Source organism: Phalacrocorax aristotelis, chromosome 3 (assembly GCF_949628215.1).
Source record: "Phalacrocorax aristotelis chromosome 3, bGulAri2.1, whole genome shotgun sequence".
NCBI classification, from domain to species: domain Eukaryota; kingdom Metazoa; phylum Chordata; class Aves; order Suliformes; family Phalacrocoracidae; genus Phalacrocorax; species Phalacrocorax aristotelis.
The window spans coordinates 38,702,283-38,727,842 of NC_134278.1; the positions used below are offsets into that span (position 1 = coordinate 38,702,283).

The 25,560-nt window shown below is 44.2% G+C and overlaps 4 protein-coding genes across 18 annotated transcripts in view; 2 read left to right on the forward strand and 2 right to left on the reverse strand.

Annotated features, from left to right (window-relative positions):
* DOP1A (DOP1 leucine zipper like protein A) overlaps window positions 1-3,834 on the forward strand; it is a 68,204-nt gene extending 64,370 nt beyond the window's left edge. For 4 of the 7 annotated variants that reach the window (XM_075087173.1, XM_075087169.1, XM_075087171.1 and 1 more), the window contains 2 exons: window positions 1,055-1,114; window positions 3,239-3,834. In XM_075087173.1, coding sequence (XP_074943274.1) covers window positions 1,055-1,114; window positions 3,239-3,544 — 366 coding nt within the window. In that variant the 3' untranslated portion in view covers window positions 3,545-3,834. Of the gene's footprint in view, window positions 1-1,054; window positions 1,115-3,238 lie in introns of those variants that run through there. The other 3 variants (XR_012659568.1, XM_075087170.1, XR_012659567.1) reach the window with 2 other exon arrangements.
* PGM3 (phosphoglucomutase 3) lies at window positions 3,828-16,978 on the reverse strand. 4 transcript variants are annotated; one of them, XM_075087176.1, is made up of 13 exons: window positions 16,899-16,978; window positions 15,960-16,165; window positions 14,944-15,128; window positions 14,358-14,425; window positions 13,914-14,047; window positions 13,562-13,757; window positions 9,597-9,754; window positions 8,498-8,581; window positions 7,617-7,715; window positions 7,183-7,299; window positions 6,438-6,560; window positions 5,474-5,647; window positions 3,828-4,846 (listed from the first exon to the last, which is right to left on the reverse strand). In XM_075087176.1, exons 2-13 carry the CDS (start codon window positions 16,161-16,163, stop codon window positions 4,760-4,762), a joined length of 1,629 nt encoding a protein of 542 aa, XP_074943277.1. In that variant the 5' UTR covers window positions 16,164-16,165; window positions 16,899-16,978; the 3' UTR covers window positions 3,828-4,759. The 4 variants fall into 4 exon arrangements, with proteins under 4 accessions (XP_074943277.1, XP_074943278.1, XP_074943279.1 ...); XM_075087177.1 differs by having other exon boundaries at window positions 16,873-16,933; XM_075087178.1 differs by having other exon boundaries at window positions 16,781-16,928.
* Window positions 16,979-17,019: 41 nt separating this feature from the next.
* Window positions 17,020-24,632, forward strand: RWDD2A (RWD domain containing 2A). Of its 6 annotated transcripts, none has more exons than XM_075087186.1 (3): window positions 17,020-17,081; window positions 18,584-18,816; window positions 20,593-24,632. In XM_075087186.1, exons 2-3 carry the CDS (start codon window positions 18,619-18,621, stop codon window positions 21,268-21,270), a joined length of 876 nt encoding a protein of 291 aa, XP_074943287.1. In that variant the 5' UTR covers window positions 17,020-17,081; window positions 18,584-18,618; the 3' UTR covers window positions 21,271-24,632. The 6 variants fall into 6 exon arrangements, with proteins under 6 accessions (XP_074943287.1, XP_074943283.1, XP_074943282.1 ...); XM_075087182.1 differs by having other exon boundaries at window positions 17,023-17,222; XM_075087181.1 differs by having other exon boundaries at window positions 17,023-17,222; window positions 18,598-18,816.
* A 2-nt stretch (window positions 24,633-24,634) lies between these two features.
* Window positions 24,635-25,560, reverse strand: part of ME1 (malic enzyme 1) — a 184,057-nt gene continuing 183,131 nt past the window's right edge. Inside the window, exon 14 of the mRNA XM_075087175.1 lies at window positions 24,635-24,990. Coding sequence (XP_074943276.1) covers window positions 24,832-24,990 — 159 coding nt within the window. The 3' untranslated portion in view covers window positions 24,635-24,831. The remainder of the gene's footprint in view (window positions 24,991-25,560) is intronic.

The following is a 25,560-nucleotide window of genomic DNA, read 5'->3' on the forward strand; positions in this document are numbered from 1 at the left end:
CTTCAAAGATTTCCCTCCAGCTAGATGGCATAGTCAGGGCTGAAACACTGGCAGCTTGCTTTACCTACTGCAGTCTCTTAATGGAGGTTTTCACTGAGTAAAGAACCTACTGCTGACATGCCAGTGGCTATGTAAAATTTAGGAATAACTTAGTTGCAGGCAGATCTGAGCTATTCAAGCAAGACTCACAACTACAGGGGATAAAACAAGTACCTGAAGCACATCTGCATCCTCATTTTATTGTTTTTGAACCGTGAAGATGAGACTAAATTTCTCTTGCTGCATTTATAAAGGAATAATTAGTTTTATCTGACTGCTAATCAGGCATAGCCTCTAACCCTGACTTTCAATGTAGCGTGCTGTACCTGTTAGAAAGTTGCCACGCTCCAAATAATCTCTCTGCATGAATTACAAATTACATAAAATGTATAAAATCGTGCTGGTAAGTACTGTATGTTGAGATAGATGCCTGAAGTCAGGACTTCCACAGTATGCTTCAAGAATATAGAAAACTTCCTGGAATTCCTGGAACCCCTTAGTCACGGCAGCAGTTGCACACTGTTAACCATAGCTACGGGTATAAGGATGAGATTAACAGCAGGAGGTAATGAATACTGACTTCCAGGCCATTTCTTCTTTGTGCAGAGGAGAATACTGTTGCATATAGCTGCGGGTTTTTCTTAGAAGATAACTGTTTCTGAGCAAAATGTTCCAGTGCATCTTAATTTTCCTTCAGGGCACTCTGACTAATGCTCAGATTCATGTGGTATGGTGTTACTCAGGCTCTGCTGTCTGAAGGAAACGTGCTTGAAAACCTCATTCAGCACTACTGGCAATAAACAGAAGAACAAACTGGTGGTGCTGTTACTGTCTAATAGTGTCTTGGCCACACTAGGCCCCAGAGCCTGCTCTTTATGGGCTGTGGGCTCTTTAGGGCGGGTGATTTTTCTAGCTGAAGCACAGCACCCAACCAAGCAACTGCACGGCCTTCACGGCAAAGCGTTATTTTGATATATGAAATGCAGTCTGAAAGTTCTCCTCTTTCCTTCCACAGGACAAGCAGGAGGACTTTAAGACGGTGGTTTTGGAGGGAATGGAGATGGCCAAGCATCAGGTGAGGGTGGCCTTTGATGCTTGAGTTGTGAAAAAAGCTTGCCATAATAATAATATCACCTCAAGGCCCTGGGCAGTATTTAGCTTTCAGTAAGAACTAAGAGATATCAGTCTTTTTAGAGGGCAAAGTTGAGATGTTTTTGAAGTGAAATAATAATGAGGGCCCTTATTTTTACAGGTAACAAAAAACTTCAAGTTGGTTTCCTACATGAAATAAATTACAAAAAGTTAGTTTTAGTTCTAGAAGAATTATCATCACAAGTCATTGTACAGTTAAATAATAAAATAATTTCTGCTGTTCTGCCTGTTGTGAAACACAATCCCTAATCGCTCTCTGTCAAATTAAATGCTGTTTTAAGTGTCTGAGGAATTTGTGGTGTTTGCTAAGATACTGCCACGAGGAAATGGCTTGGATGGATTGTATTTCATTGCTCGGAGAGAGAATTTAGTATTTGCACGTGCACCCCATTTGTTTGGCTGCTGTGTAAGACACACACTTGCTGCATGCTGGGTAATACTAAGCTCGGGAGAGAACCAGTACTGAAAAGCCTCTCTTCTGTGAATCCAATGTGAAATTTTTAAAGGAGAAATTTTAAAAACTAGTAACTTCATTAAAAGCAGGAGATGTCAACAACTCTTTCTGTGTTGGAATGCAGTCTTCCTTTTGTTCTAGTTCATTATGAGCCTCTCTTTTCTTGACTTTTATAGAGACTATGCCATAGAGCTAGAAGAGCAATCTCCTGTGACAAACTGCAGATTAAAATACTGAATACATTAATATTTAATTCTGACCTCAGCAGTTAGAAACAGACACCATGTAGGCTCCTGAACTGCAAAAGACAGTTGCTTCGTTTAAAGGGCAAAAACTGTATTGTTGAAGTATCTCTTGAAGAAAATCTGTTTGCTCAAAGGCAGTGCAATCAGTAATCCTTTCCTTAAGCTCTGCTGTTCTTTCCCCTTTGCTCTCCTTTCGTTACAAAGCCTGCTCTTCAGGAGCTGCGCAGCCTGCGGGGCTCTCGGACCCCTGCCTCGGCAGAGGCACTGCCAGGGCAGCGGGAGGCAGGTGCTGCTCTGAGGCGGATCAGGAGGAGGCTCTCCTTGGTGTGGCATTTTGTGCCGCTTTTCTCCCTCCTCACAGAATAAAAGCTTGTATTGCTGGAACTCTGCTTCATGGTAGCAGCTCTCCTACACTGCTTTGTCAGTAACAGTCCGAACAAGGCATTTCTAGCGGTGATAGTACCTTGCTGTCTAGAATTGAATATGGTTTTTGACTCAAAGGAAAAAGAGGAAATAAGTGAATTACTCTGTAAGCAGCTGGATGTTGGTGCTCAGGTACTTTAGTAGGGAGATATTTAAGGCAACCCTACACAGGGTTACAGCAGTGTACTCACACTGCCTGTCAGCATCTGCTGTGTCACTGCTGCCTTCGCTGGTGGGGTTCCTGAAATTCTCTCCCTTGAAATGCCCCCTGTGAAATGGAAGGTGTGTAACCGAGGTCTTCTGAGAACACATGATGCGCAGCTGAACCCTTTTCCTTTGTGAGAACTTCAAGTGGTTGCTCAGAGCCTCCATATATATTATTTCTGATACTTAAAACAGCACTGCTTTTGCTCTTCCTGAAGACTCTGAACTGTAGCTTCAAAGTGAAAACGCATCATTTCTCTGCTAACTTCCTCTGGGGTTTACTGTCACTAATGCTGGCAGTAGGGTGAAGTGCGAGTGCTACCAGAGACCAGCCTGCTTCGGGAAGCAGCTGCAATGCTGGCTGTCACCAGCTTGGGGCTGTGTACATTAGCCAGCGGGATGCTGTGCCAGGATGGGGGGGCTGCCTTGCTTTGGGGCGGCCCTGCACTGAGGCACAGCGGACTCGAATGCCCACTGCAGCTTTCTCGTTAGTGCCAGCCGACCAGCTGCAGCCTGTGTGTTCCCAGCCACTGCTGCTGCAAAGCGCTGTGAGGAGAGGAGCAGGAGGTTGCGTCAAACTGCGCTCGAGCATAGATGCATTTCGGTGCTAGGACAAATATTTTTGGAATATGGAAAAACATTTTACTTGGCATCAGTCTTATTTTTACCTTCTCTTTTTCTGTTTTGTCTTGTATTATTTCTCTTTTATTTCTATTCACAGAAAAACCCAGAGGAAGACAGCTCAGGGAAAACACTAAGTTGGGAACCAGGTCACTTGCTTTTAACCATCTACACTGTTCGCAGCATTGAGCAGCTTTTGCCTTTCTTCAATGTACTCAGCCAAGTTTTTAACAGCAAAGTCACGAGCAGATGTGTGGGACACTCAGGGAGCCCTGTCCTTTACCCCAACTGTTTTCCGAGTAAGGACATAAAAATGGAGAACCTCAAGACCTTCTCCAGCAAAGCAAGACAAAAGATAGAAGAAATGGTCGAGAAGGATTTTCTTGAAGGTGTCATAAAAACGTGAACCAAACCGGTACCATTCAGCTTATGTGTAATGTAACTGTTGAAATGAAATACTGTATCTTTCCCAGCTGTATAGTATTCTTTTCTTACTTTGTATGTAATGAAATACTTAATGTTGTATTTAAGTTAAATATTTGTAAATAAGAGAAGTTCTGGATGTGGCCTGAATCAAGTTTAATTATTGGTGGCTCATATTGATTATGGTGCCTACTATTTACAGTACATGTTTTGTTGTCTTGAGTTCTGTCTTTAAAAAAAAAAACCTGAAAAAATACAAAGTGCACCTTTTTTCAATTTGTTTCCAGTTTATTTTTGTCTTTTTTTATTGATCCATTGGAACTTGTGCTTATTCGGCAATCCAGAAAGTGCCATCATGCCAGGAGTTAATATAGGACTACAGTGGAAAAAGTGTGTCAGAGGTACCTACCCTGAACTGAAATATGTGGATACTTGTGTATTGAAAACATTTCAGCCCCTTCACACTGCTGGGGAGTAGAAGGGCCACAGAAGACAAACTTGTCTCTGTCCCTTCCCTCATGAGAGTGATTAAAGTGTTGCTTAGAAAGCAATAATAGTATTTATAATGTCAAAAGTATCTAATGAAGATAATATTATTGCAATAATGTTATTTGCAAATGCTCTTTTTCATTATATTGTTTCCCCTTGAACAGAGGTGAGCTGAATCTCAAGACCAGTGACAGCCTCTGCCTTCTACCGTTTGCCCACAGCTGATTCAGTTGCTGTGGGGAGGTGGGAGATGATGTTTCCTCAGCAGTGTGCTGTACTGCCGCTACTGCACGCGCAGCCACAGAGCTCGAGTCAAACACAGCTACTGCAAGTGCGCTGAGGGTGCGGGAGGTGGACTTCAGGCACAGCATGATGATAACCTATGAAATAAGCTGGGAGGGGGCAGAACTCCTCCTGGGCATGATCAGGCTGCTGACTGTCAGAAGTGAGTCACCTCTAAGTTACTTCAGCTTCAGAAGCTAGACAAACCTGGGGGAGGTGGAGAAAACATTCAGCAGCAAGAGCCTCTTTAATAAGAGGTAAGTTGCTAACAGAGGTAAAGAATAAGCAGAATAATATTCCACTCAGTTCTGATTAATCCTTGCTACTCTCAGGAAGGGTTGGATATATCCTTGCTAGCAAATGGTAAACAAAGTAATATTAAAAGAATAAGTCAAGTTATAAAATTTAGCTGCAGTTGTATCATTTGTTATAGAGGCTGGGGCGGTGCTCCCTTTCCACCAGCAAGGTTGTAAACAGCCAGGCTTACTTCATGGGCGAGGGCATCTGCGTTCTCCTGTGGAATGATTTAAAAGTTAGTTACATTGGTGTCAGCATGAGAAGGTTAGAGCAAATACATGATATTAAGGCATTTTCCTGCAAATGCTGTGTTCCCGCTATTGCTCCATCATTCTGAGGTATCTTCTGCCCCTATGGTCACACTGGCAGGAAGAAGTGGGTAGGAGCATGCAAGAGGAGAACAGCAGGACCACAGCTTTTGCTGTCAACTTTAAGTTCACCTGTGGATTAATTCTTAACAGCAGCCACAGGTTTTGTTTTGTTTATTTTATTTTGTCTCTTATGAAATTGCACAGTTCCTGGCTGCTTTGGTAATGTTCTTCTTAACCCTGAGTACTCAGAAGGCTGATTGTCTTTTCAAAATCATCTAGTGTCAAATTTGACTTCATAATCATTTAACTTTAAAAGCAAAAGATAAACATTGAGAACATTAAACATCACTCTTATAAATAAGAGAAAAATCCAAAGAGACTTTTTGTGATAGCTACAGGCTTTTTCCAAATGTAGCACCTGTTAAGCGTGATTAAATGACCAGTATGTAAACATCTTCCATCACCCACGGCTAAGCAGAAGATTGTTTAACACAAGCAAATCCACCTTATATATGCGTCATTTAAGCTCTGACCTGTGTGTCTGCCTCAGCGTATATTCTAACTACATCTTCTGTTCCTGATGGACGGACAAATGCTCGTGACAACTTGTACTTCTTCACAAGCGCATCGATTTTCTCTTGTAGTCCCAGAGGTGTAACTGCACGCCTTTCTGCATCCGTTGTGTCAATAACTCGCCTGTCTGCAACCTGCAGCATCAGACATAAACAATTTATTTGTGTGCTGGAGCTGTATGATGAGAGCAGAATGAAAAAGGTCACAGGTAAGACAGAACTTCAGGTTTTGATGTGTTCCACTGCCTGAAGAAGAGCTCAACTTGAGAGTTCCCTGCTTAACTCAAACATGCTGGGCTCCCTAGGATCTCTGCCCAGCTACTGCTCAGCACAGATTAACCAAGTCCTGATGGGACTCAGCTGCTTGGGTGGGAAAGAGGATGAGTTCTGAACATGCCTCCTTGGTCAACCTCTGAACAAAAGCCGCAGCTTCTCCCAGTTGGTCAGAAAGCTTCAACTCTCTCCTCCAGTTAATTTAGAACCCAGAGCTCCCTTGCTGTGTCTAACAGAATGCTACCACATGGGAGCCTGTTCTGCTCAAGCTCTTTGTCTGAATGTTGAAGAGGTTAAAGAAGTGAGATCTTGAATAGTCAAGGCCCAGTGAGAAAAATCCAGTATTATTCTATCTTGAAAGTTAGAAATCTTTCTTCTTAAGTTAAAATTTCATCAGTTTTCGGTCAGATTTTTCCATTTAACATAGTTGGCTATTATTTCATCATTTGTATAAGTCATATTTTAATTTTAGTCCAAGTGAAATTCTGGCCCCTTCTCTGGGTTGTTTCACAGCTTGTTTGGCCTACACTTCTGCCCTTTGGGGAGGCTGGTTCAGCTTTATTTTAAGGCTTATCTAAATATATGCAGGCAAGAGCTGCTCACAGCAGGGTTCCAAGAGACTACTGAAACCTGAGCCAGTGCCTTAACTCACCTGCACTTTGAGCAGCCGATTGGGAAGATCAGTGTAGATGGTGTCCCACTGTTCCACAGTCAGACCTTTCAAAGCCAGGATTGCTTCAATAACCAACATGTCTGAGACAGCATCACCGACAGTCTGTAAATAGCAGAGGGGGAAGGGAAGAAATACCAGAGAAGTCAACAGTGAAGAAATGAAGGTGTGATTTGATCAGTGAGCTTCCACCTGAAGGGAGTGAAAATGCAGCCAGGCTGACTTGCCTCAGCCTAGGTAGTTGGGGTTGGTTTGTTGGAGGGATGTGGTGGTTTTATTTTTATCCCCTTAGCACGCTGACCCCATGGCAAGGAGAACGGCGGCACATGGCTATAGCTCTGGCAAGGGCAAGTGCTAGTCCTCACCTCTCCTAAAAAGGGCAGTAAGGGCTTAAAGCCCCGTCCTCCCGTACCGTACAGGTTTGTGAAAAGCATCAGATAAAAGATTACTTGCTATTGCATCATGAACAAGTCAGATCCCGTCACTAGGTTCCCATGTCCTCCCCTTCCGGTCCTGAACCCAGAAGACTGCTCCAGATAAAAGCATTCTGCATCCACTTGTGAGAAAGCATTACGTCTTTCTAAAGACGACTGTTCCTGCCCTTTTCTTCTTGGCGCCTTTTGTCGCAGCACCCAGCCGCAGCAGTCCCTGGCAGCAGCCCAGCAGGTTCTCACAAACAGGGTTATCCCATGGCTGTCACCACAGCGATTTGTTTCTCAGTTTTTACCTGATTAATCAGGTCAATCATGTTTGCAAGCACCTTTGCTGCTTCTCTTTTTCCATCATCTTTCTCCTCTTTTGCCAGTTGTCTTATTTTAGTTTCAGCAGCTTTACTAAATAATACCTAGAATAAAAAAGAGAGCTTGTTGAGATCAGCCCATATCACAAACTAGGATACCTGCAGCAATGAAGAGAAACCTTTTACCATTTAAGCCCAAACAACCATCAGTGTTTTCTACTGTGATTTCCAATCTCGACACAAAACACAGAGGAGGTGGTAGCAATAAAAATAGAAGGGGGGAACAAGTCTGTTCTCAAGCAAGCAAAGAGAAGTCTTGCTTATAGATGTAAGCAGAGAGTGAAAAGACCTCTTTCTCAAGCTAATCCAACTAAATTTGTGTACTTATTGGCTGATCGTATGCATTACATGCTTGTACTTACTGTACCATGTCCGTTTGCCTCAAAATAAACGCCAACATCAAACTCCTGGGCCTTGTGATGCAAGTGTTTCACTCCTGTTTTGACACAGTGAACAGGTACCTGCAGCCCAAGGATACCAGAGAAGGGAGACAGTGTTATGGGCTCTCTTCAACAGATGGGAGCTGCAGGTGGAGTCCCAGAAACCGAGTACCAACCTGGGTAGACTGTTACAAACCAACCCATGTTTCACAGCTACTGACTCCCCAGAGCTAATATTATGCACTACTTCTGCAGGCCTGATTAAAAAGAATTTATCTGAGTGGAAGTAAAGGCTGATTTAAAAAAAATGAGACCCAACATACAAAAATGCCTACCCCAGAAAACACCACAACAAAACCCCAAACCAAGAAAACACACATTAATGTTCTGGTTTCAGGGAACATACCAGATTTCTATCCAAATTGACGTAATACCTTAGCTCAATTTTTGCCAGCCAATCGTAAGCCCCATTTCCATAGCAAACACCATTTAGCCTGTTACAGAAAGTGAACCAACCACTGTCAAAATATCAAGGAGCCTTTACCGGCTCAGTTGCAAAGCCATAAACTCCTCAACTTATTCCAGAAGTAACAAAGGATTTTGTTTAACTTTTGCCAAGCTTCTTTTTAAACTAGTAAATGCTGACTAGAATTTTTTCAGCTTTGCTCCTTTGCATCTCCTTTACCACCAAGAACTTAGTGGCTATTACAGGCTTGAAAGAGTCATTTATTTTAGCCTAGTTTAAGTTTTCCTAGCAATCCTGTTACAGTAGCATTTATTTTAGAAGTAAACAGATTTGCAGCAAATAACATTTACATAAAACAACCAGGAAAAAAAAAAACACCCCAAAACCTGGAGAATACCTTCAGTGTTTCCTCAAGGTAGCGTGTTGAACTCCCGTTGGCATATGCTGTTTGTACCACTGCCATCTCTAAAGTCTGTCCCACCTGAGCAATCCAAGAAGCAAAGTGTTTTACTGTCCGATAGGCACATAGCCAGAGATGTAGGATAAGAATTCTTAACCATATGTTCTCCTACAGACACTTAAAACTCCTGGGCATCAGAGGAAGCAACCAGCTCACAGAGAACTTCTGTACGTTTAAGACAGTGCAAATTCTATTTAAGCCTTTGTATAGCACAGCTTTTGTGGCTGGCTTGAAGCCGGTCTCCACGGAAGGGACCTGTGTAGGCTTTCCAAACCCTTTTTCAGACTCCGCAAGCTCAGTGCGCTGGCCAGACCCATGGCCTTACATCAGGCCGCATACACAAGCAGTAAAGCCAAAGCTTCCAGTGCAAAACAAGCAAAGGCTGGCGGCACGCGCACGTCCGCCTTGCTGGACAGCATCTCTGCTACAGTGTAAGAAATGAGCTGGTCTCTAAGAAAACAAAACCAGGATAACTCGTCTAGGTTTAGCATCATAGACACCAAGTCTAAGAGGACTTCTGAAAAAAGAAAAGCTTTTTCTCTACATCCCCTGGGGGGCGGGATGGGAAGGATGCTACTTGGGAGACAGTGCTTTTGGAACAATGACACAAAAACCCCTTGACCGCCACAACCAAGTTCCCACACAAATGGAATGACTAACCTACATAAAGCTTCACAGAAATGCTGAGGGAAGGACTGAACCCAGAAGTCATGACAAATTAATGAAAGCTACCAAAACAAAAAGAATGGAATATCAATACTTTGTACACTGACACTGGGAAAGTTCTCCCCCACTAAGAAAAGGTTCCAGGTTAAAATATCCATGCTCAGATTTTTGTTTGGAATGTGGGAGTCACATCCTTGTAAAAGTAACATTTTGGCCACACCAGTGAGGTGCAGCACTGATCTCTTTAAAGACTGGGTTCACTTTTGGCAGATATAGAGATGTAGAGACCACCTACGCACAGACTAGCACAGCTTCTTTAGAATACTTTACACTTTAAAGCATCAGCATTCATTTCATATGTTAAAATTACCTTGGCAAGAAGTTCTTTAAGGAAGATACTAATTAAAGTTGCTATTTTATCTCCATCGATTAGGTGAAAATGGCCAGTTGCGTCCTTATAGTAATAAACAATTCTATCTGCATCGCCATCAAATGAGCAGCATCTCTCATTGGGCTTCATGTCTAGCCCTAGGGCACACAGTTATAAAAGCAGGTTAGAGAGAGAAAAAGATACAAAATATTTAAATTAGTCCCAGCATGGATCTCATGCAAAAATTAGCTCTGTGCAGACACAAACAAAACTGATGCTCTGAAACAGACATTGCTTTTACCAGGAAGCTTGCAACAGCAAAGCTGTATTGAATCACAGCTGAGAACGTCAGATCAAAAAACGTAAACACTAATATAAAAAATGCAGGGTCTCTAAACATTTATTATGCTACACCTCCTCCCCAGATGTGTATGAAAATCAGCTCCAGAACTACTGTGTGGAGTCACATCTCTAAATTTTGGACCTAGGCACTGAATGTCAGCTACGGCACAAGGACAAAAACCTCGCAGCAGCAGAACACCCACCCCCTTACCACGCACTCAGTCACCACAGAGCGCATCCGAGTCGCGGACAGCACCCGCAGCCGGAGGCGAATCGCCTTCCCCCCAGCACGGCATGGTGAGACAGCGTTTGTGGAGTGACGCCCGGAGCCTGCCCGATGCCGGGGCAGGAGCCCGAACCAGTGAGCAGCAGCTGGCTGACCTTGGCTGGGCACGGGGCGCTCACCCAGCCCTCCCTTACCACTCCCCTGTGCGGGGCCGCAGCACGCACCGTGCCCCTGGGCACAGAGGCAAACCACCCTGGGGCAGAGGAGGGCTCCAGAGCCATGTCACCTGCATTTCCTGGCACATGGCAGGTCCGCTGCACGCTCTTGGTGTAACACTACTACATACTTCACCCTCCAAGACACACAGGAATTAACAATTTTTCCCTTGCATCAAAAACACTTTTCTGGAGGAAGTATTTCCAGCCTGTTTAATCTTACTATGCTCCTGCTTGGCAGACCTGCACCTCCTCTTTGCCTCCTTTCACAGAGGAGACACGCTTTCCTAATGCAAGACAAGCGTGCACACCATGCCAGCTAAGCCATCCCCAACCTGCAATTACAGCGGGAAATGGCACAAATCCTACCACTGAAAAAACAACCCCACTCCAAAGCAACCACCACCAAGATTTCTCAGTTGTACAAAAACCACACAAGCGGATCGGTGGGCTATAAAACACCTCACATTTAGTTTGCTTGACATTCAATTTATACAAAACAATGTATAAAATGGCTAAGGAGTACCTGCCTCAAAAACTTTGCAGGCTCAGCGCCAATAGAAAACTAGCCAGGAAACAGCCACTGCCTGACACAGCGATGCCATGCAAAAATGAGCTGCTCTTTTATTAAGGTATATTAAAGTCTCTCGCCTCTGTGCCTGGGAAGATCATGGAACAGATCCTCCTAGAAGCTACGCTAAGGCACATGGAGGACAGGGAGGTGATCTGAGGCAGCCAGCACGGCTTCACCAACGGCAAGTCCTGCCTGACCAGGACTTCTGTGATGGAGTGACTAAATCAGTGGACAAGAGAAGAGCTATGGATGTCATCTATCTCGATTTCTATTAAGGCCACTGACATGGTCCCCCACAACATCCTTCTCTCTAAACTGGGGAGATACAGATTTGATGGGTGGACTGTTCAGTGGATGAGGAACTTCTTTGGATGGTCACATCCAGAGGGTAGTAGTCAATGGCTCGATGTCCAGATGGAAACCAGTGACAAGTGGTGTTTAATATCTTCATCAATGTCAAAGACAGTGGGATCGAGTGCACCCTCAGCAGGTTTGCAGGTGACACCAAGCTAAGCACTGAAGTTGACACACCAGAAGGATGGGATGCCATCCAAAGACACCTGGACAAGCCGGAGAGGTGGGCCTGTGAGAACCTCATGAGGTTCAACAAGGCCAAGTGCAAGGTCCTGCACCTGGGTTGAGGCAACCCCCAGTATAAGTACAGGCTGGGGGATTGAGAGCAGCCCTGCTGAGGAGGATTTGGGGTACTGGTGGAGGAAAAGCTGGACATGAGCCAACAATGTGCACTTGCAGCCCAGGCGGCCAACCATACCCCAGGCTGCATCAAAAGAAGCGTGGCCAGCAGGTTGAGGGAGATGATTCTGCTCCTCTACTTTGTTCTGGTGAGACCCCATCTGGAGTCCTGTGTCCAGCTCTGGAGCTCTCAGCACAAGAAGGACACGGACCTGTTGGAGCAGGGCCAGAAGAGGGCCACAAAAATTATCTGAGAGCTGCTGCACCTCTCCTACGAGGAAAGGCTGAGAGAGTTGGGGTTGTTCAGCCTGGAGAAGAGAAGGCTCCAGGGAGACCTTATTGTGACCTTTCTGTATTTAAAGGGGGACTATAGGAAAGATGGGGACAACCTCTTTAGCAAGAGCAAGGCCTGTTGAGACAGGACAAGGGGTAATGGCTTCAGTTTAAAGGAGGGTAGATTTAGGCTAGATATACGGAAGAAATTTTTTACAGAGAGGGTGGTGAAACTCTGGCACAGGTTGCCCAGAGAGGTTGTGGATGCCCCATCCCTGGAAACATTCAAGGTCAGGTTGGATGGGGCTCTGAGCAACCTGATCTAGTTGAAGATGTCCCTGCTGATTGCAGGGGCATCGGAGTAGATGACCTTTAAAGGTCCCTTCCAACCCAAGCCATTATATGATCATACATCTTGCTTTTCTCTATGATGATGGCCAAGACCCTTCCTCACATTAACCTCAGAGTCCATTTCTCAGAAATTCCGCAGCTGGCCATTCCCTAGGCTGATATCAGAGTCCATCAGGAACTCAGCAGGGAGCTCCAAAGGACACACTGCATCCCATAACCCCTTCGTGAAAAATCACATTTTAGTACACAAGCAGACAGGAAAACTGGCCCACACTGCTGACACCTTGTCTTTCAGACCACAGGAGACTATCCCCCAAAACTTGCCTGTTTCTCCTCCTGCATGCCTACAGTGATGAAGGACAATATGTCCCACTGCCATTGAGATCCTCAAGCTAAAGCACGAGAGAGTGGCAACTGCAACATTTAACCAGTTGAGACTCCCTACGACTTTAAACAGGAAGCTGTTACTGCTTAACACTTCAGAGAAATCAAATAGTTCATTTCAGCAACTGATTATGAAACCACTTTTTCTTCTCAGAGCACATCTTTGCACAGAAACAACCAAGGAGTCTCCCCTCAGTCGCAGTTAAGGGCAGGATCCAGATGTGACACTGTGCTGCTCCCCATTCTACATTTATCCAGCACCGAAGCAGCGTGGCAAGGGGGAAAGGACACCGTACCTCGGTTTTTTGACTTGGCCAGCAGTTGCAGCGAGGGTGCAGTTGTCAAACAGACAGCCCAGTTTAGCCTTAAATAATCTAATATCCAAACTAGCCTGGTCCCCTAATTCAGGGATTTTCTCTCATGCACTTTGCAGAAAATTGGATCAAATCATTTCCTTACTGGTTTATGTCAGTCAGCCAGTCTACTGGCACCAAGCTGTTAATTATCCCAGCTCTCCCTCAGGAACCCAGAAAAGTGTCTGCAACCACAGCCCACAATGTAAGTCTTTCCTGATAACACAAAGGGAAGTAAAGTAAATAAAAAGTAAGCCAGTCCCGATGGATCTTTGGACTCTACCAGCTTAACATTCTGACCGGATTGTTACACACGTTTCAGCTAGTTGGAGACATACTGTACTCCTCCACACATTTCAGACTAAAATAAACTAGGGATGTGCCAAAACCAGCCATAGATTCTCTCTTTCCATTGCGCAAGCAGAACCATTTATGCAGTCACTTAGTGAGAGGCAGGGGAGCTCAGCTTGCCCAAAGATGACAGGCCATTGGTAGACACTGCGGTTTCAGATCTGGGGAAGAGGCAAAAGGACAGAAAATTACCGACTACGTACCTCTAGGTGGCTTCTGGTGAACTTTTACATAATCTGCACCACATAAGTGATTGAGTTTCCCCTTGGTTCCATCATTATATAGGAGAATTAATACCTCCTTTGGAAAGTAGGGCTCCATTTCTGATAGTTTCAGGGCTCCTATTCCATTGGCACAGTCAATCTTCAGGTGCCTCTGACTCTCTCCGGGGCAGGTAGACTTAACACAAAGGAAGAAGGGGCAAAGTGAACTCATACCCTAGTGAAACCACACCTAGAGGCATGCCAAATTTGAAACTTCAGACCCGAACAGGCTAACAAGCAGAAGTTATTAATTTTGTATATTTGCATGAGGAAGGCAATGCCCAGCATTCACCTGTTTTATCAGTTCCATAAAAGCTTTGGATAGTTTTTCATAATAACCTTCCAGCGTTGCTTTCCCATACTGCCCTTGGGTGTTTTGACAGCAGACCAGGTAATGTAGCTGAGGTGTCGTCACCAGACCATAATCTAGAATAAAATAAAAGGCACAACATTCAGGAATAGAATACTAAAACAATCCCTCCTTAAAAGTTGTACAGTACTTGCTAATCGACAATAAAACAGACAAATGCAGTGCAGGAAACCCACATCAAATTTTTCAAGTTCTGTCAAGAAAAGATAGCCCCCCCCCACCTTGCATTAAAGCCATATCCTGAAAGAATATCTTTATAAGGCAAAAATGGAAACAGCATCTGAGCTACTGCTTTAGGTCTACATAACAGAGTCATATTTACACAAAAACTTGAACTCAGGCTACAATTGCAAAAGCACAACATACCATGGTACTGACCGCCTAGAACGGAGATACCGTCTATTACTGACTGTGAAAGTTTCTCGCTGCTTGGCCTGGAAAACAACAAATACAGGTGACAACCTTTGCAGAAGACATTTATGTGTGGGCTCTGAAAGGAATCACAGGTGAAAGAAGACTCTACAAACTTCCTGCCAGTAGACTCAGATTCAATATTAAGAAATCCGTACCTTTTTCTATTGTAGAGGCCTCTCAACATAAAAGTTTGAAAGCCACCACCCCAGAGAACTGCAAAGGCAAGTAAACCACTGAACACATGTGGACATCATGTGGTACCCACAAAAAAGGAAAAAAAACCCAAACCCACAATAAAGCATCCCATTCAGAATCAGTGCTAGTAAGTCCTCAAAACTATCAGGGAAGCTAATATAGGAATAGCGTTGCAAAATTCTTGTTTATTGCTATAATCATAAATTACTTTAAGAGGTACCAGACTAGGCATGAAAAAATAAGCATCATCTGGCAGCAGAGGGCTAAACATCCAAAAGCACCCACAAACAAAACATTGGCACTTCCATAAAAGCAGCAGACATCTACAGCATTTTGTAATTACCTGGTGTCTCTACCAATAAAAACAGAAGCGTCTTTGTGCTGGTTCACTGCTGCTTTTTGGCAGATCTCGGTTATTATTTTCTGTAATTCTCGCTCCTCTGCATTTGCTAGTTGCGTGGCATACTCTTCCCAGGAAGGGTGCAGCATTTCACCAAGAGGATCAACCAGCTTTACACCATTATCTTCCTTAGAGGAAAACAGAACAAAAGTACTAAGTCTAAAGGTGGGAAAATCTCTTTGAAGACAGCCAACACATGGGTCAATCACATTGCTTCTTTAAATGTGGAGCACCTCTGGGAGGCAATAGCGTAGCTGTTTATTTATACCTCTAATAAGCCCAAAAGAGTAATGTAACCAGCTGTAACCAGCTGTGCCAGGAGAGGTTTAGAATTAATACTAGGAAAAATGTCTTCACTGAAAGGGTTCTCAAGCATTGGAACAGGCTGCCCAGGGAAGCGGTTGAGTCACCATCCCTGGAGGTACTCAAAAGATCGTTTAGTGCTAGACTTGGCAGTGCGAGGTTAACGGCTGGACTTGATGATCTTAAAAGGTCTTTTCCAACCTAAACGATTTTATATTAAGTAACGTTTCCCCCCTTACAATTTTCATATGAAATTCACTTAACATTAAAATGACATAAGGGGAAATTCTAATAACCCGGAATGCTCCGCAGCAGCAGAAGCCTGAATGCCTGCTTTGTAATTGCTGCGTCTCTTTATTTTTCAAACGAGCAGATTTTGCTCAAAGCATCATCAGTTCTCAAGGGTACTCCTAGCTTGCCAACATCACAAATTTCCTACATTACAGCATTTCCACATGATAGAAAATGATGCCCCTATGTACAGGGAAAAGTAACTTCAAACACGACTGGCACGATCTTTACAGGGAGCAGGATAAACACGTGCTTTAAGTAGGTCCAAGTGCCTTCAGGATCTGGGCTCGGAACCATCAAGAGCTTTGATTCCACCAGGCTGTTAACATCTATTTTTCTTTTCAAAGAAAAGGTTTTGTTCTTACTTCAGGATTGTGAGATGCCGTAACCATGACACCAATAGTAGATACGATGGCTTTGGACCTGAGGACTGCCAGCAAGCCCATGCGGAACATGACATGATCAAGCTGCCCGGCGTTGGCGCGAAATCCCGCGGTGCCATACTGAAGAGTAAGCCCAGCAGGTTTAGGATGCAACGCCGAGTATTTTTTAAGTGCTTCAGAATCCATGTCTAGAGAAGGAACAGCGACACAAGTGAGAGAAATCAAGTCTTTATAATTCATTTCACACTTTGCACTTCAATTTTGAAGCCCACAGGTGTTTTAAACCGGTGTCAACAGGATACCGTCCGTATCCCACAAATCCCGCGGAGGGACTGCGAGGGGGACCTTTGCCAGAGCGATCCGCGAAGGAGCCCCTACGTCCCCGCTACGGCTCTCACGGGCGGTGCTGGATCGGCTTTCAGGAGACCGCGAAGGGATGACGGGATTTAGGTGAGGAGAGCCACGGCTCTCAACGGGCGGGATCCAGGGAGCCTCACAAAGCCGCTGCCAGGGGCCAGCCGGTTCTCGCCGCGAGACCGGCCACTCAGCGCACGCGGCTGTGACGCCATACGTTAACTTTCGAGCTCAAAAGCTGCCCGCCCTCTCTCTTTAAGCCCTCGCAGCCAGAGGGAAACCCCCAGCGGTGTCACCCGGATATTTTACTCGGAGGGCGGCTCTGCTAAGATGCTCTGCGCGGGCCCACCGCCCCGGCCCCGCCAGCGCCGCGGTTCCCACCCCGCCCCAGGCACCCGAGGCGCTGACAGCCGTCGGGCCGGGAAGGGCCGACCAAGCCGGATACATGCCGCCTTCCTTGCCACGGCTGAGAGCCTCGGGACGCGCTCGCCAGGGACCGGAGCCTCGCCAGACGCGCCGCCGCCGCCTCCCCCACACCCACCTCACCCCCCGGACACGCCACCTCACCCGCCGCCGCCGCGCGTCCCTTCCGGAGCCGGCGCCGCCACGCCCCTAAGCCGTGCCCAACCAATGGCAGCGCGGTGGGCGGGCACGGAGCCGCCACGTGGCACCCAAGCCACGCCCGGTCGTCAGTCAGAGCCGGGGCTCAAGGGCTGTGCTCTGGGCTGAGGGCGGCTCTGGTGAGGTGAGGTGAGTTGAGGCGGGGCGAGGAGGGGGGCTGCGAGCCGCTTCCTCGCCTTCGGCGGCACCCCCGGAGAGGCGGCACCAAGAGCCGTGCCGCCTTCCCTCCGGCTGTCCTCTGCCGTGGCGGTTGAAACCTGAGTGGCCCAGGTGAGGCTGCCGGCGCGCGTGCGCGGCCCGGCGGTGGCGGCCGCGGCGCCGCGTCCCCTTCGCCCGCCCCCCCCCCCCCTCCGGTATTTAATGCAAATTCTTCTATTAGAAAGTACCAGCGTTTCTCGGCATGGTACCTCAAACGTACATATTCTTCTTGGATCAAATGGAATATCGTGGGAGTTAGCAGTAGTTAAAAAAGGATCACGGTTAGGAGTGGAAACCAACACCTGAGAATTTTAACAAGGGAGTAAATAATGCTTAGGCCAGAAGAGAGGGTATTGGCAGTGTGTGCTCGCTAAGGTGTGCTTCCTCAAAGGAATACAAATCAGTAGAACTTCAAGGAGTGGCAGTGGAAAACATCCTGCTACAAAGCAGGTTGTGAAGGTGAGGGAAGGCCACAAGTCGGCCAGTGGTGATAAAAGGGAACATCTGGCCCCAGAAGACGCTGGAAAACGGGACAGTTGCCGAAGCCCAGTAACTGGGGAAAAGGTAATTCTGCCAGGGGGAGATTGTGACCGCTGACTCAATTGAGGGACAAAAGGACTACCCCACCCCCCCACTCCTTGATTCTGTGCAGTGAATTAAAATGACACTGTAGGTTTAAAATTAAACAAATCAAATACAGGCCAGTGGAAGAAGAGGATACTCAGTTCGATGACTGAATACTGTGTGCAGTTTTGGGTCCCTCACTACAAAAATGACATTGAGGTGCTGGAGCGTGTAGGGTCTGGAGAACAAGTCTTCTGAGGAGAGGTTGAGGGAGCTGGGGTTGTTTAGTCTGAAGAAGAGAAAGCTGAGGGGAGACCTTATCACTCTCTACAACTCCCTGAAAGGAGGTTGTAGCGAGGTGGGGGTTGGTCTCTTCTCCCTAGTAACAAGCAATAGGACGAGAGGAAATGGCCTCAAGCTGCGCCAGGGGACGTTTAGGTTGGATATTCGGAGAAAAAATTCTATACTGAAAGAGTGGTCAGTCATTGGAACAGGCTGCCCAGGGTGGAGTCACCATCCCTGCAGGTGCTTAAAAAACGTGTAGACGTTGCACTTCAGGGCACTGTTTAGGAGGCATGGTGGTGTTGGGTTGACGGTTCAGCTTGATCCTAGAGGACTTTTCCAAGCTTAATGATTCTATGATTATGTATTAGATAGGCGTGATGTGTTAACTGTCATGTATAAATGTCAAAGTGAACTTTGGTAGGTGTGCATGTGAGGAGGAGCGATTCCCCATGTACCCAGTACTGCAATAAAGTAATGCCTGCTTTCCAATACTAACATTCTAGTGTTAGAGAGCTTACTTATTCCATATTTCAGTGACAGGCGGAGGCCAGCTTGTTCAGTTGCAGGGATTAATGCTGAACCAGGCCTCTCATTCCAGGTGTGCGTGGAGAGCAGTGCAATGGCTGTCACTGTACAAGAGTGCCTGGAGCTCCAGCTGCTGGAAGTGGAAATGCTCCTTTCAATGTTTCCCAAAAAAGGTGAAATAAATCTGGATGAGGATGCTGTGCCCAGCTTGCAGCGCTACCTGAGGAACACTGATGGAGCTCTGCCCCCACAGCTTGAATACTCAGTCGCTATTGGTGTAGGGGAGGCAAAGGTGAGAACTTCCACTTAGATGTGTTCACATGTTTGTTTCTTTATTTTCTTTACTCCTTGTGCAGACACTTAAAACCTCTGCCCTGAAAAAAAGGGAATAAACCCACCTAATTTCTGTTTGCTGTTTCAAAAGCCAAAAGTAACAAAAGTCTCTATCTTTCATTATTTATTTGAATTTTAACTTTCTTTGGGCAAAAAAGGCTAATAGAATGGCAGATAGGGATAGATGACTGACAGCAGTGGCGCACGCAGTGTTCGCAAGAGCTTAGGCAGAGTTGTGTCCACGTGAGTGTTGTTAGTTCACTGGTTTACAGAGAGTTGTGTGTTACAAAGGCAACACTCCCGTCATGGCAATATGTATGTTGGACTTTATGTTATTCTAGCAAAACCATCCTGTTACTTCTCTCTTCCACCCCTTGCCCCATTTACTGACATTTGCTGATCTGTATTTGAAATACGGTCATGTAAAAATAGCCCAGGTGGCATAATCCTATTGAGAAGAGTCACACAAACACTAATATGAAACAAGACTATAAAGTACGATGCAAAACCCTAAACATACAGTATACAAAGCTGCAATAGTTTATTCTATTGAAGAACAGGTTACGTGTGACAACTAAGGGATGTAACTACTTGCACAGAGAACATAGCCATTAGTGTAGGTCTGAGTATATAATAATGCAAAGACTGGAAATTGAAAACCAACACACTCAAACTAGATGTATATGCGTTTTCCTAGGAATGAGGATAATTAAACATCGGAACAATTTATTGGGTAACGAGGTGACCTCATGATTATTTGGAAACTTCTGTGCAAGACTGGATATCTTTCTAAAATGCAGCCCTTCACCACCCTTCAGAGAGAACTTTTATGAACTGTGTAGGGAGGGCTTCTGCAGGAAGAATTTATTTTTCCATGGCAGAGTGTCAAAGAACTTGGAAAGATAATTAGTCATTTCGCAGTTCACTTCTCTCTGCAGGACTAATAATTTGATGGTGTACTGTAGTGAAAGTCCCCTCACAGTATACAAGAGCCTCAAGCACTGAGGACACATGAATCCTCTCCTGCTCTTGGACCACAGGCAGGGTTCAGTTTCCAAAGAACCGAGGTGCTTTGGTTTAGGACACTGTAGGAATAATCAAGAGAAATTCAACAGCCTGTGGTTCGTAGGAGACAGGGCAAGATAATCTAGAGGTTTCCTTGGGCCTACAATGCGTGTAAATCTTTTTTTCCCCTGTAATCCTGAAAATGCTTCCTCTGCTAGGGTGAATGCTTGCTTAAAATGATAATAATGCCTCTACATACAATATGTACAATCATAAACACTCTCTCATATAACCCTTGGCCTTGTTTCGCTGGGGTAGATCCAGCAACTGGGCTGAGTTCATTGATCAGATGTGCATTTGGTAAGGGACAAGCTTCTCAAAAGCCACTTGCCCCTTGACTCTGACAGCCTGGTAGTTTACTGCAACACAGAGCACATACTGAGAACATGCACTAGAAATATCCCTAGAGGGTAACTGCGTACCATCTTTCAAACCACAGCATTAATTCTAGACGGCAGAAACGTTAGATATATTGGGGAAGACCCAGCGTGGTGCAACAAAAGAAAAAGGAGCAGACAAAAGGAAAGCGGAAGAAGTAATTCCAGTCTTTAGGATGTTGCAATTTTAATTACATCTCCTCATTATCTGCCTTTGACAGGGAAGAAGAATCTAGCGTGCCTTTCAGTAGCTGCAGAATTAATTTTCTTTTTGTGTGTGTTCTGGTTTAAAGGTAAAAGTGGAATTGCAGGTGCTGCTGCCTCATATGTATCCTCAGGTAGCTCCTCAGCTTTTTGCAAGATCAGATGCGCTGCACAGGCAGCAACAGCTGCAGCTCAACACTCGTCTCGCTTCTCACATAAGCTCTTTAGATTCAGGTGAACTGCGTATATGCGAAGCTGTGCAATGGGTGAAAGAAAACAGCCTCCCTTACTTGGAAAACAGTAAGGTCTCTTCTGAAAGCACTTCAAAAGAAATCGTTGTTAAAGAAACATTGCATCGCATGTGGATCTACAGCCATCACATATACAGGCAGGAATTGAGGAAGAAGATTTTTGACTGTGCAAAGAAGTTAAATCTCACTGGCTTCTGCCTAACAGGGAAACCTGGTGTGATCTGCGCGGAGGGACTCCGAGAAAACTGTGAAGAGTTTTGGCGTGCGATTAGGTATCCCAACTGGAAGCATATTTCATGCAAGCATGTGGAGAACATAGAAATGGAGGGAAGCATCGATAATCTTCGTCTCTTTCGTGCTTTTGAAGACCTACAGTTTCAGGCACACGGTGACTATGGCCTGAGGAACGATTATCACATGGATCTTGGCCAGTTCCTAGAATTCCTGAAACAACATCAAAGTGGACATATTTTTCAAATTTTATTTGGTGTCGAAGGCAAGCCTGCAGACAAATAAGAGAAACAGTGTAAGGACTTCTAATTTTGGCCACCAAGAGATGATGCTAATATTGAAATACTGTGCCTTATGGCTACAGTGAAAAGGGAAGCTGCTAAAAGTACGAGAAGAACAGTTCAAGTAGTTAATCTTAGCTTCTGTTCTGATTTTTGAGAGGTGTTTACTTATTTTCTGAGACCTGAAAGTGGCATTTGTCACTACGAGCCACGCCTCAAAGTGCTTGCAAGGTGATAAATATCCCACACTGTAGTATCCTGAATTATGCACCTATACTGTGCTGCGCGTCACTGAGCTGCAGTGCAGACCTGTAGTTAATTTCTGCATAGAGTTGTGGGATACCACAGTGGCCGCAACGATTAATGTGGATGCCAATACAAAAGCACACCCAGCTCAAGGAAGTCTCACCGCTACCTTCATGGCTTTGTGCATGCGCTGCCTTTTACTGCTTCAGGAAGCATCTGCTCTCACTTCATTCAGCTAATCCATGAAATACAAAGGCTTGTGTCCAACTGCAGGACCAAGCTTTGCTTTTGAATAAAGGGCAGGGAGCGGGAAGGAGAAAGAACCCCACAGGACCCCATCCCTGATATGCTTTGGGTAATACCTATACTGCCAAGGCCACCATTTTGCAGTCCTCTTCCTATCATCTCATTACAATCTGGTTATTTTAACAGTAATTTTTCAGCGGCTCAACTCACAGCATTTTACATTCACATTGTTAGGCCAAGCACCTTGGAAATAAAAATGTGTAAGCTGAGACAAAGCTTAGCATTTCCTCTTTTCCCCCTATGTTTTATAAGGAAACGCATGTAAAAAAATATTGCAACGAGAAAAACTATAGTATATATTAAAAAAAGCACATATAACTTTACCGATCTTTTCTATGTCAAATTAGTACTGAGACGATTTTCCAGTAGCTTGTAACAGGAAATTATATTAATGGCTTGTCAGGCAGCACTTTTCTATAGGGTAGTGTGCTGAGTGTGTATTTGATAGCAAATTGCAGTTCAGTCTTCCAGTTTATAATGGATGATCATATTTAAATGTCATCAGTATGATATCATACAGTAGTTTGGGTTGGAAGGGACCTTATGTAGATGAAGAATGCTACTCAGAAGTCCCCAGTAGCTGTGCCTTCCAGAGCTACCACTTTTTACCGCCTTCAGCTTTGTCACTGAGCACCATGAGGTGAAAATTGGTACTCAGCAGTAAAAGCAGACTTACTGTTGCACTGTAGAGGTTTGGCTATTCGAATCTAAAAACCATGCCATTTCGATAGCAGCTCTTGAAAGACTGTGTTTCGCTACACTCAACTGACGACTACAGAAATAACAGATACTATTTGAGTTCAAAGAAAACACAAGGAAATGTTTCAGTACGTCTTTCACAATAGCAAGATATTGAAATGCAGAGGCTGGCAGTATTTCTGGTTGCTCAGAATGATGGTCAACATACATTCCCTCATTGCAGTGAATATATTGTACGTATGAGCACAGCTTTGGCCAAAAGCACAGTAAGGCAAAATATTTTTACAGGTTCCCAATATGCAATGAGGGAGAAAGTGCCTCTGCTCTCGGTGAATACAGGACCTGCAGTCTGCAGCTGTGGCAGAGCTGAGGGGCTGGACACCTAAAATTCATTTTTTGGTTTTGCAGAGATACCTCTGGTTGAAGGTTGGACTTAATGATCCTAGAGGTCTTTTCCTACCTTAATGATTCTATGATTCTATAGCATGACACCAGAAGAAATGGTCAAGTACACTTTGTTTCCAAAACTGTCCAGAAAGTATATTACATTTTTATTGGAGTGATAATGCTGTAATAACTAATAATTCTTCAGGGTTTGTTTGTTTTGGTTTTTTTTTTAAGAACATCGATGTATGAGCACAGAGTCCACATACTCATGGCTCGGAAACAATAAAACAATTTGCATTCAGTCCTGTTGGGAGGTTGCCAAATGATAAACTTTCTCCTTTAAAGTAGCAAAACAAACCAGTTTAGGACTAGGCCTTATCCATGAGATTTCAACCAGAAGGAAATGGGAAAGGCAACACCGGTGTAGGTCAGCAAGTCTGTGCAGGAGGATGGCCAAACAATTCCGAGTTAGAGCTGTCGAAAGCTTTATTCTGAGCACAAGATTTGTCCATTCATTTTTTTCTGAAGGAGGCAATCACAGATGGTACAATCCAATCGTGTATCCTAAGGAAAACCACAGACTCGTGACACTTATTTCTGGAAATGCTAATTATGAATCCAGAATAATGCAGGTCACGAGCAGTGTCCCAGGATGGTTCCATTGCGGTTTGCAGAGGGAATCACTTTTTTTGCAGAAGAGTAAGGGTCACTGCCAGGTATCACTTCTGATAACTTGTTGACAGATGGGGAAGGGTAGAAAAAAGTAAGATCTCTTGAGTTGAAATCTGTGTGTGGATGAACACACTCAGCCTGCAGAATTATCAGTGAAGTTGTAAAAACTATTTTAAAGACCATACTGAAGAAATTGAGCTAACCGGATCATTCAAATTGTAGCAAGAAAGAGAAATATTTAGAATAATATTCAGAATTAATAAAATGTGTTTGTGCCCTCCCATAATGATATATTCTTTTCCCCATAATAATTATTAATCTAATAGACCTCAGTTGGGTGATTTGGCAGTCCTTTACAAAGAATACTACTTTAACACATATGATGAGTGTTTAAAAATAGATTAGCCTCAAACACTACAGGAATTCATTAGGTTTAATACATTGAAAACCTACTACTGGCCAGCTGACGGATGTCTGTGAGAAAATGCTTAGTCAAAAAGAAGCCTATTCGTAGCATTTTGATGCTCCCTTTTTGTCAAGAGCATGGAGTCCAAGCACTTCCATGAACTTTAGGCCAAACACTTCTGGCGTATCAAAACAGCAGTTATCTTGCTGGGGAATGGAATCTAACTATTTACAGGACTTGAGCTTAGCTCAGTAACATTGAAGTTGTCTACTTAGATGTGAACAAAAGGTTCTGCAGGTTCAGTTCTCATTAGAAAATATTTGTTACTCCACACAGGAGTGACCAATAAAGCTTTTCTTTGGAGGAAAATATTCTAAACTTACTGTCTTTTAAAGTAGATTTGGGTTTTTTTTAATTTTGTTTTTAAATAATAGCATGACAATTTATGCAAATTACACTGTGACCTGCAATAGATTAACAGTCATCGTATGCATTTCTTAATTTTCCATGGTACCATTTGTCTGCTTTAGTTCTCACTGACATTTTTGACAGAACTCTGAACTCAGGGTACAACCACTTATTTTGGTAACAGAAAGATCTGTCAAACTAGAGTGTAAAGTAAATGGTAATAAAAACCCCCAAACAACACAAATACATTTCTCAGATTAATTTTTATTTTCTCATGTATAATTAATATGATCTCTTAATCTGAGTTTCTAACCACATAATTTAGAAAAAAGTTTTCTGCATTTTAAAAAATTAACTATTCTTAGGCTTCCTAGGCAGAAACATTCTGAACAGTTTAATGTTTTTTAACTGCTGCTAGTTTGGTCATTCTTCATTAAATATTTACAGTTTCACTTTCATGGCTTCTTCTGGCCAGGTATAGGAGTCAGCCACAAAGCTGCTATAATCGGTGCTGTAAACCTGGGAGCGGATGAAGGCTTCTAGGTCCTTGGGCTGAGGATAGGTGGAGGCAGTGTTATTCCTGTAGGCTTCTTCTGCGATCTGGAAAGATGCATTAGAATCCTAATTAGTGCTGATAAACTATTTTGAGTACATTTAACAGGATTTAAAAGTAGGAGTTAGTTCAAAATCAAGATAAGACTTCATCTTCTCTGGTGCTGTCAGTCACCTCTGTTCACACTGGATCTGGGCTAGTGTACAGCAAGTAAGACTAGGAATAGGATGATGTTGGCATTTAAGTGAGTCTGACTCATGCTATATTTGAACAGGATTACATGCCTTTGCTGTTACAAACACAGTGCTCCTCTTTGTCCAGTAATATCTTAGCTTTTGTTGTGCGGTGGTGGATACAACATGCCACAAACCCCAAGCGCTGAGATACAATTTCCACTTTTCCACCATCAGGTTACCCTGGTTTACCATCTTCTCCAAAGCACTGTAAGAAAAGTGTGATTTGTTCAAAGCTCCACATGCCCTGCATATTAGAGAAGTTTATTATTTGTTATAGTTTGATAATATATTTCTTAAAGGTAAACTCATGGTAAAAAATCAGTCCTACACAGTGCACAGGTTTAATTCTAGAGATGGCTGAGGGAAATACAAATATTTGCT